Source organism: Gossypium raimondii, chromosome 8, assembly GCF_025698545.1.
Source record: "Gossypium raimondii isolate GPD5lz chromosome 8, ASM2569854v1, whole genome shotgun sequence".
In the NCBI taxonomy this organism is placed as follows: Eukaryota; Viridiplantae; Streptophyta; class Magnoliopsida; order Malvales; family Malvaceae; genus Gossypium; species Gossypium raimondii.
Genome location: NC_068572.1, coordinates 41,317,377 through 41,328,613, shown reverse-complemented (window position 1 = coordinate 41,328,613; position 11,237 = coordinate 41,317,377). Strand labels below are relative to the sequence as shown.

At 32.9% G+C, this 11,237-nt stretch overlaps 1 protein-coding gene across 1 annotated transcript; it reads left to right on the top strand.

Moving 5' to 3' along the window:
• The first annotated feature begins 6,644 nt into the window (after window positions 1-6,644).
• LOC105791480 (ADP-ribosylation factor) lies at window positions 6,645-9,065 on the top strand. The gene is made up of 7 exons (XM_012619556.2): window positions 6,645-6,812; window positions 7,257-7,413; window positions 7,512-7,582; window positions 8,152-8,271; window positions 8,399-8,517; window positions 8,611-8,692; window positions 8,812-9,065. The coding sequence occupies exons 2-7, from the start codon at window positions 7,266-7,268 to the stop codon at window positions 8,815-8,817; spliced, it is 546 nt and encodes a 181-aa protein (XP_012475010.1). The 5' UTR covers window positions 6,645-6,812; window positions 7,257-7,265; the 3' UTR covers window positions 8,818-9,065.
• The last annotated feature ends 2,172 nt before the right edge of the window (window positions 9,066-11,237 follow it).

The window sequence follows — 11,237 nt, the reverse complement described above, 5'->3', positions numbered from 1 at the left end:
CGTCGCCGTTCGCTTATGTCAACACTCCGATCGCGACGGAGATGGCAACCATCCGACGATTTCGACGAAAAAAAGGTAAAATCCCTTTCCTCCTTTCTTTTCTTCTTTTTTTAAGCGGAATAAATAAATAAAATAAAAAAACGAAACTATGAATGAAGAATACCAAATGGAAAAAAATAACCTTCTGTGTTAAAAAATTTTGTATCTCCCACTATTTGAACTCTCTGTGTTGCAAAAATAATAGCTTTCTTTTTTATTGATTTTTGGCCCCCTATTACAGTGTATTAAGATCGCTTTTATAGCAATCGTGAAACAAGAAGAAAAGAAATAAAATAGAAAGAAATCTTCCAATATCTGCTTGATTTGATTTTGAGATTTTCTTGCCATATCTACCTTGCTTCTTTCCTTGTTGTGCAGGTACGATCGGGGATGCGGCTCGTGCAGGGGACTTCATTTCTTGGCCATGAATGTGGAAAAGCTCTAGGGTTTCCTTGTCTTTGAAACGCTGGGCCTCCATCTTTTTTGTTTTGATTTGGGCCCTTGTAAGCCTATTTGTAATTTGGGCCCGTTTACCCGGTCCAAAATCGGGTATTACAGAGTGCTGCATGTAGGGTTGGAGACTCAGGTACACTGAATCTCCCACTTGAAACTCCCTATCAAACCTCCTACTATCAATTGTTTATTTCATTCGATCTTGATCTCTCTTCAAATGGAACTTGAATAGCTGCCTAGCTACTTCTCGATGGTGCAGGCTGGAATCCATTATGGGCACATGGGAAATACTAGCCAAATAAGGTAAATGGATAGGAGGATCTTGGCCATAAAAAGCCTTATAATGTGTGGATTGGATGGTTGAATGATAAGTGGTATTATACCACCACTCAACCAAGGGTAACCAAAGAAGCCAATCATCTAGTCTCTCACCTGACATACACCTAAGGTATCCCTCCAAGCATCTATTTAAAACCTTTGTTTGACCATCTAGTTTAGGATGGTAGGCAATAGACAAATGAAGTCGAGTGCAAATTTTCCTAAATAATTCCATCCAAAAGTTGCTGATGAAGACTGTCTTTGTCAGAGACAATTGGCTCAAGAGTGCCATGCAACTTATAGACATTTGTTAGATACTTTTGATCCACTATAAGAGCAGTGAATATATGAGACAATGCCAGTAAATGACCATATTTGGTCAACCTGTCGACAACTGTCAGTATTGTATCTTTTCCCCTAGAGGGTGGAAATCCTTCAATAAAATCTATACTAATTGTTGGCCAAGCTTGTTTAGGAATTGGGAGGGGTTGTAAGAGTCCAGGGTGAGCTGAATTGTCACTTTTATTCCTTTGACAAGTGATACACTCCCTCACCTATAACTTCAAATATATAGAGAGACTTTTCCAGTAGAGTAAGCCTATAAGCCTATGCCTTGTAGCATGGACACCTGAGTGACCCCCTACCTCCCCACCATGGAAGTAGTCAAAGAGGCCCCGTTTAAGATTGATGTTTTCTCCAATCACTACTTTCCCCTTCCTTTTGATTATGTAACAGTCCGTTTTTCAGTGATGTCGAAAACAGTAGTTTCGAGGCCACCAAATCTGACAAGTAAGTTCGTAAATATTATTATTTAATATTTACGAGTTAAATGTGACTTTGAAAAGGTTTTTGATTAGATAATTTATGTTATCTAAATGATTTATTAAGTTCGAATGGTAAGACTCTAAGGTTAAGTGGTTTTAGAAAGTGAGGTATCAGGACCTCATTTCTATCAACCGAGCTATAAATATTTTTATAAATATTTACAGAGTGTCATTAAGGTGGTATTAATGTTTCGTTGAAAAAATTTAACATTTCGATAGTTAATTAATTGAAAAGGACTAAATTGTAAAAACTGCAAAAGTTAAATTCTATTAATTAAATGGATCAATTAGCTTTGAAAAGGTGAATTAATGGACTTGAATGTTAATTATACCATATTTAATGTGGGTGGATATTCATGGATAGGTTGCATGGTAAATTTCATGATTTTAAAAGGGTATATTAGTAATTTAATAATTAAAAACTAAAATAAACCAAATCTTAATCATCATCTTCTTCATTCTCTAATTCAACCGAATAGTTATGGTGTGAGGAGGAAAAAGCATTTGGCCAAGCTGAAATTTTGATGCATGGTATGTGATTTGATCACATTTCTAATAATTTTTATGTTTTTGAGATCGTTGCAACTAGGTCCAGCTACCCGTACCTTCATTTTTTAAATTTTTAAAGATTTTGAATTTTTTCATTGATGAACCTTGTGATTTTAGATGTTAAATGATGAATTTGAGGTGTTATTTTTTATTTATAAGTATTTTATTAAGTGGCTTTTAATGAATTATCGATTAGGGACTAGATTGTTAAAATATTAAAAGTACAAGGATTTGATGTGAAAATATTGCAGTAATGGGCTGAAATGGGTGCCATGAATATTCGGCTGTTATAATTTGGCATTTTGGGCTCAGGGACTAAATTGAATAAAAGTAAAACTTTAGAGGCAATTTTGTAAAAATATAAAAAATGACCAAATTGCATAAAATAAATTGTTTTACTAGATAAATTAATAAATTGAATGAATTTATTAGTTTAGATCAAGATCGAGTGGAAAATCGAGGAAAATAAAAAATTACCAAAAAGCCCCTGTACTTTGATATTTCTGTAATTTAGCCAAGTAAGTTTGTTATATGATTATTCTTAATTGTATTGAATATTTCATACTATTTCATTATTTTTTAAATCTTAAATGTCATTTAGCTATGTTTTAAGAAATTGAAACGTAATGTTAATTCGGGCTTTGTGCCTAACAAGCTTTGTGCCGGTGATATTCAGGCTTTGTGCCTAGCAGGCTTTGTGCTGGTGGTTTCGGGCTTTGTCACCAGCAAGCTTTGTGCCGGTGACATTCGGGCTTTGTGCCTAGCAGGTTTTGTGCCGATGGTATTTGGGCTTTGTGCCTAGTAGGCTTTGTGTCGGTGATATTCGGGCTTTGTGCCTAGCGGGCTTTGTGTCGATGATATTCGAGCTTTGTGCTGATGATATTCGAGATTTGTGCCTAGCAGGCTTTGTGTCAGTGATATTTTGGGCTTTATGCTGGTGTAATTGTATCAGGCCTTAAGCCTCTAGCAGGCTTTGTTTTGGTGTGTTATATAGATAACTGGTATGTTAAATATTGTTTCAATTATCCGATGTTGTTTTATTTGGTTTAACAGGCATGAAAAAGGAAAAGTAAGGTATGTGCTTCAAATGAACTATGACATGAAATTATGAAAAAGGATTGAAACAGTAAGTTTATGTATTACGACTTATAAATCCCAATATGTTATATATGAAAAGTATATGTGATCTTATTGAATATACTCAATTGTGAGTTGAATGGTGTTCAATAGGTTTACACTAAGTTTAAATTATTAGTGTTGAATCATGTTTAATCTATGTATTAAAGTATTGAAGTGATAAGTTATGTTTCATGCTCTATGAGCTTATTAAGCATTAATTACTTACGTAGTTGTCTTTCTCTTACTTTACAAATTATCAGAAGCTCGATCGGGTTGGAAGCTCGTCAAAGATCTATTACACTATCTAGTGATTATATTGGTAGATTTTGATGTCTTAATCAAGGTTATAATGGCATGTATAGGTGGATTTGTGTATAAATAATCTAGTGGTTGTTTTGGTGTGTATAAGTATCATTATGGTTAATGTACTTATGGTATCTTGATGGTTGGTGTTAATATGGTTAAGTTGATGCATGATTTTATGACCAAAGTGGTAAGTTTGGCATGTTTGCAATATGGTTAATTAAGGTATGCTTGAATATGAAATTTAGCTAATCGTGTTTGTACGAAAAAAGACCAATTAGGTATATGTGTGTTTGAGATGCATGAGAATAATGGTTCAAATGGTAAGTTATAATGACATGGTATAAGTCAATTATGGTATATTTTAAAATGGTAGTAAGGTAACCAATTATGCATATGTTTGGTTAAGTTGAATGCTTGCTTTTAAGATGCCTTATATGACATATTGATTGAATGAAATTTGGTAATTCGAATTGGTCTTATTATGCATGTTTTAGGCATGTTTTAATGCTTGATTGTGTGTGCAAATAACTTGTAGGTGTGTATTTGAATTGGGTGAAAGAAATGGCTTGAATTTGGCCTATTTCTTGTCCACACGGCCATGCAACACGATCATGTATCCCCTGTGAGTTTCAAAGTGTAGCAAGTCAGACAGTTACACACCCTGAGACATGGGCATGTGTCTCAGCCGTGTGAGTCACACGGCCTGGCCACATGGTCGTGTGACCCCTGTAGTTTAAATTTTTCTAATTTTTTTCGTTAAGGTTTTATATGTTTTCAATTAGTCCCGAATCATTTTTAAAATGTTTCTAAAGCCTCGAGGTCTCGAATAAGGGACAATCTGCATGTGTTTGATTGGACTCTGATATGATTTATGAAATGTTTTTGAAATGGATGATTTTAAGTTACGTTTTTACGATAATACTCTATAACCCTATTCCGGTGATGGATACGAGTTAGGGGTGTTACATATTACCTTGCCATCTAAGGAGTATTTGGAATGAAACTAAGGTTGTTATTGAATGTCTTAACAGAGTTGCTGCAACTTAGTGTCAATTAAGCATAAATCCATTATTCTAATCCATATGTCAGACTAGGAAATGTTGCCTGCATATTGGAAGAACTGACCTTCCTACAAATGAGGCTTTCTTGACAAGGCATCAACTACAATATTTTGAGTGCCTTTCCTGTAATGACATAGTCATACCCTATCATCTTAATCACCCATTTCTTCTGACAAAGGGTGATAGTCTATCTGTCAGATAAAAACCTCAAACTTTAGTGATTTGTCCTTATCTAGAAACGCCTCCCAACTAGGTATGGATGCCATTTTTTCATTGCCAGCAACACTACTAGCATTTCCTTGTCATAAATTGAAAAAGCCTAATCTTTTACCCTTAGCCCTTTACTGAAAAAGGTTATTGGCTTCCTCTTCTCCTACAAGACTGCCCCCAAACCTTAGCCACATACACTTGTATCAATTCAAATCTCAACCTGGAAGTTAGGTAAGGCTAACACTAGTGCCTGGTAAGCTGTTTGCTTAAGTTGTTGGAAAGCTTTCTGAGCTGTATCAATCCATTTCTACTGTACATTTTTCTTCAAAAGTGTAGTTAAGGGTTTGGCCATAAGTCCATAGTGTCTTATGAACCTCTTTTAGTATCAAGGTAACTTTAAAAAACCCTTCAAATCTTTGACAGATTGAGGTGTAGGCCAATTGAGAACCCCTTCTATTTTTGTAGCATCCATGGCCACTAAACCCTTAGAAAAGATATGGCCTAAGTACTCAATTTGAGTAATGCCAAAAATGCACTTACTCTTCTTGGAAAACAGTCTGTTGTCCATTAAGAGTTGCAGAACCTCTTTAAAATGTGCCAATTGCTCAGACCAGCTAGTGGAGTAAACTAAAATGTCACCGAAAAACACCACCACTAACTTCTTAAGGAGCCTTTTAAAGACAACATTCATAAATGCCTGGAAGCTCAAGAGACCATTAGTCAGGCTAAATGGCATGACCAAGAACTCATAGTGGCCCTTATGAGTTTTGAAAGTTGTCTTGTGTATGTCCTATCCCACATACAGATCTAGTGGTAGCCAGACCTCAAATCCAGCTTTGAGAAGTAATTGGCTTGCCCCAATTCATTAAGAAGCTCCTCAATGACAGGGATGTGGTATTTTTCTTTGATGGTAAGTTGGTTAAGTTGCCTGTAATCCATACACAGCCTCAATGACAGGTTGTGTTGTACTTGGGATATGGGGCTGCGAAAGGTATTAATCGAAATATATAGTCTGGCTAATGTTCACATAGTGAAAAACCAAGCAGTTGATGCATCTTATAATGCAATGGTACGATCAATCAAGGGCATGCTTCGCTGAGATTAGGACATTCGTGTGGTGCATGTTTATCGGGAAGGTAATCGCATAGTAGATAGATTGCCAGCTTGGTATGAGCTTGTTGACTGATCCTCCTCAAGATGTTACTTGTTTGTTGTTACAAGATGCTAATGGTGTAGGAACATTATGACAAGTGCCAAAGTAATTTATACTTATTCTCTTTTCAATAAAAAGAAACATTGTCAAAAGATACGAAGCTAACTAAAAGTTACAACTTTTTAAAAATATAGGATTAATTTCATCAAAAGTACTTCAATTATATTTAACATTTTAAATTGGTCTTTAAATTCTAAATTGATCTAGTTGAGTTTATAAAGTATGAGCATTAAATATCAACTTGGTTCTACTTTGAAGCATATTTGAAATATATATCAAATTGTAAACATGTAAAAACTTATTATATTGATGACTTGGATTTGATATGTTAAAAATAGTACATTGTCAATAAAATTTAGGAAAATGTTTTTTAACACATCATATCCAATCTGTTCATGTAATAGATACACACTGTATATTTTAAATACAATGACATTTAAAGTCACAATAACCTTATTCTTTTATCACGAGGAATTAATTAAAACGATTTGAAGTTTGAGATCAATTTAAAATTTAGATTAGAGGTTGAGGATGTTTAATGAAATTAGACCGAAAAGAATTCCGTGAAACTACAATCATATTTTGATTTTGGATCTATGAATACCCAAAGGTCTGTTTGAAACGCTGGAGGACAGTTCCTTTGATTTTGAGAGAAAAGAGTAGATCTTGGCTTCTCTCCTTCGTTCGATTCCGCTTAATTATAGCCCGCGTTTCTCTCAGGTAAGCCTCTCTCTCCTCTCAGAACCAATAAAGATTTTTATTTCTAACTTTATTTTGCTCTAATTTAGCTTATCTCTCTCTCGATCTGCCTTTTCCCTTTTAAATTTTGACTTCAATCTTGTTTTATAAATTGTCTTCGATCTATTGAATTTTCAAATTTCTTGCGTAGTTTTATCTGATCTGTGTCTTCGAAGCCTCGTGAGTTCGTTAACTTGTTCCGATCTGGATTTTTCGATTTGAATTTATGTCGTAATTGATTGGATTTAGGTTGTGTTGATCTGGGTTCAATTCGAACCAACGATATTATGTTCTTGTTTTGAAATTTTACCATTGGATTTGGTTCTTCTTTGATCTTGAATAAATGCTATTTATTTTTCTTTCAAATTAAACTGATGGTTCTGGAAACTGATATGTGGTGGATTTTGGTGTTTTGTTGGTTGACAGACGTGAAAAATGGGGCTGTCTTTCACAAAGCTATTTAGCCGGCTTTTCGCCAAGAAGGAGATGCGTATACTCATGGTTGGGCTTGATGCTGCGGGTAAAACTACCATTCTTTACAAGCTTAAGTTGGGAGAGATTGTCACTACCATTCCCACCATCGGTAAGTCTCTTTTTAACTAAAAAAGTCTAGTTTTTGTTGTTCAAATAAGTTTCTTTCAAGGAGGATATGGAGAATTATGATATGTTGTAATATTGTAGGTTTCAATGTTGAGACCGTTGAATACAAGAACATCAGCTTTACTGTTTGGGATGTTGGTGGCCAGGACAAGGTAACTAGATTCAGTTTCTATTCGAACATTGTTACCATTAACTGTAACGTTGCATGGAATGAAATTTGAGGGTGTCTTTTATTATGTTCTTCCGGTAAATTCTTAGCTCTTGCATGTGAAACGGAAAGGTTATGGATGGTATTGTTCTGGTTTCATATATTCTGTAAGATATTAAGCATCTTGATATCCGGGATGCTATGTTATCCAGATTTTTTCCTTAAGTGCTTATTCCCAGCTCCTCTGAGCGACACGTATTCCACAATGATATGATCCTTCAAATATGTGTAATTGTTTTTAAAAAAATTTGAGCATGCCCATGTTGGACACGTGTATCTGATACTATGAGGCCATGTAACTCAGCTTGAACATTTAATTCCATGGAAAGAGAGAAGAAGTGCCTGGTGTCCATTAGGTTTATGCAAGATTTGATGGTTACTGGTCAAAGTTGGACCTTATGTTTTGAGTATATCTTTGATCTTGTTGCCTCTTTTAGAATACAGAAAAAGATTTTATGGTTTTTGTTTGTCTCAACTATTCAATTTGCTTATTTGCTTTGATTTTCTATATAGATCCGACCATTGTGGAGACACTACTTCCAAAACACCCAAGGACTTATTTTTGTGGTTGATAGCAACGATCGTGATCGTGTGGTTGAAGCTAGAGATGAGTTGCACAGGATGTTGAATGAGGTCAATTAAGCTTCCTTTATACTGGCTCACTGTTTCCAATGAGCATGTTCTGAAATGGTTGCAGTTGCACTATGGACACAATTTCGTGGTGAAATCTAACAATATTTTATTTTATGTGCATTGCCAGGATGAGCTGAGGGATGCTGTGCTGCTAGTATTCGCAAACAAGCAAGATCTTCCAAATGCTATGAATGCTGCTGAGATTACTGACAAGCTTGGCCTTCATTCACTCCGCCAGCGCCATTGGTAAGATGAAGCAATCTCTCCTCCACCATTCATGTGCCTGACCCTCTGTATATGTGGATCTGTATTTCACCTTCTATATAATACATGTTGCAGGTATATCCAGAGCACATGTGCTACTTCCGGTGAAGGACTGTACGAGGGGCTGGACTGGCTCTCAAACAACATTGCAAACAAGGTAAGTTGATACAGATAACTCTAATTATATAGTTAAACCTGAAGTTTCACATTCTGCCCTTTTAGGCTTCTTCACTTTCTCCTATCTTCTATTGCTGATATGTGTAACACAAATTGCAGGCATAGGTGTGACATGACTGAGTTGGCAGTCTTACAACCCTTTTGGATTTTATGAATGTCCGCCCCCGTTTTATGTGTTATTTTTTATGGTTTTTCACGTTTGTTGCAAACACTGCCATTTGTTACTTATAGTTTAAGAATAATTGACAAAGTTTGGGACCGTTATTTCCTAGCGGGAATTGATGGTTAGCCAGTTTAATTACCCTTTTAATGTAAAATATACATAATATATACATATATATTTTTTCCTTCAATTCTTGAATGCTTGTTTTAGCAATGTGCAATAATTGGACCATGTTTTCTTGTTTGATGGTAAAAAGTGATTAGCACAACAAAAGGTGCCAATGGCATAAATAAATTGTTGCGTAAGAATATAGGTTAATGTATGTCGCTAGTATATACTAATGCATCGAATGAGCTATGAGTGGAAAAGAGCATCAATTTAAGGATCTTTGTTTACAATAAATTGTTTTCATGAATATGTTTTATTTTTCATTTTCTGGAAAATATGAAGATTATTTTAAAAATTAAGTCATATTTTTCTAGTTTGGCTATTCAATAAAACATGTTTTTAGTTATGGGTAAATTACATTTTAGGTCATCTAATTATGTTTAAATTTTAAAAAAAAATACTTTTTAGTCGTTTAATTATAAAAAAATTACAAAATGAGCACCTAGTCGCATTTATTTTTATTTGTCCAACCAATTAAAATCTGCTTTTTTTATTAGTAATATTGACATCAATATTAAGCTTTGAAATGATATTAAAATAATAGCATTGTATCAATAATTGTTTTAAGAAGGTTAAAGGGTCTCTAAACTTCAAAAAATTGATTAAGTACTTATACATTTTTTATACTCAATTGAGTCCTTAAATGTTAAAAATATAATTAATTAAATCCTTTAACCGTTAAAGTTAAGGGTCAACCATTACAAAAGTAACGACAACCCTTTTTTAGGATGGCTTCACCACTTGGCATGTTAAGATTGTGCCAGGAGACAAAAATTGATATTTTATATTAAAAATAATTAAAAAAATAATAAAAATAATAAAAAAATTATAGAAAATCATAAAAATTAGCTAAAGGTCTTTTCAACTCCTGAACTTTTCAAAAAAAAAAAATCAATTAAGCCTCTATAATTTTTTACACTCAGTTGAGCCCTTACACGTTAAAATTACAATCAATTAAAGCCCATTTGACCGTTAAAGTTAACGATCAACCATAATAAAGTAACAACCTTTTTTGAGGGGTTTCACTAGGGGTGAGCAAAACTCGATTCGATTCGAAAAAATTTCTGAATTTTGAGTTATTCGAGTTATTCAAATTATTTGAGTCAACTCAAATAACTCGATTTGAGTTTCGAGTTGAGTTGGATTTCACAATTCGAGTAATTCGAATAATAGATTGGTAGAAATATTCTTTTGGTCCCTGTCAACTTTGAAAATGAGCAAATCGGTCTCTCTCAACAAAAATTACAAAAAAAGTCAAAATAATTTTCAAAAATTCAAAATATTTATAAAAATATCAAAATTTATATTTTAAAAATATATAAAATATTAAAAGTCTAAAAAATATATTAAAAGTTAAAAATTTAAAATTTTCTAAAATAATAATTTTCGGACCTAATTAATTATTCAAATTTATCATACCCAAGTATCTTATTTTTTTATTTTGCTTTGAATTTTTTTCAAATATATATGGTTTCAAATTTATATGCTCTAACATGGAATTAGTTATACTCTAGCAATATTTTTATTTAACAAGTTTAAATTTTTTATTTAACTCGAACAATTTTACTCGAGTCGAATTTCATTTCACTCGACTCGATTCGAAAAATTTTCAAATTGAGTTAGGATGATAAAATAGGACTCGTGAACTCGATTAACTTGAAATGTTTTCACTCGATTCGATCGAACGCTAACCCTTAGGTTTCACCATGTGGTATACCAAGATCATGCCACTTGGTGAAAAATAGTATTTTACATTTAAAATCATTAAACTATAAAAATCATACAAATTAAAAAAATATTAAAGTTCAAAAAAATAAAAAAAATATATAGAAATTTATAAAAATTATTAAAATGAAAAACGTTATATATTCTAAAAATAATTAAAAAGAAACTTTATTAAAATAAAAATTATATAAAATATATATTATAAAATATAAATTAAAAATATATAAAATTGTAATAATTATGATTTTATAAAATATTTAAAATTATTAAAAATTAATAAAAATTTAAAAATATTATAAAATGTTATTAGAAACTTAAAATTATCATATAAATTTAAAATATATGAAAAAATATATAAAAACTCACTCTTTTTTTTCATTTGCACACCAATGGTTAACACTACAACACCTATTAAAAAATATAAAATACTTATTTGATCCCTAAAGCTATCTGTGGTGCCCATACACCT

Bases quoted from the DNA above. Each gene is read 5' to 3' on its own strand.
- LOC105791480 (XM_012619556.2), top strand. From the start codon at position 7,266: ATGGGGCTGTCTTTCACAAAGCTATTTAGCCGGCTTTTCGCCAAGAAG. The intron at 7,414-7,511 runs GTAAGTCTCTTT...GTAATATTGTAG, and splicing joins CACTACCATTCCCACCATCG to GTTTCAATGTTGAGACCGTT. The intron at 7,583-8,151 runs GTAACTAGATTC...TTTTCTATATAG, and splicing joins ATGTTGGTGGCCAGGACAAG to ATCCGACCATTGTGGAGACA.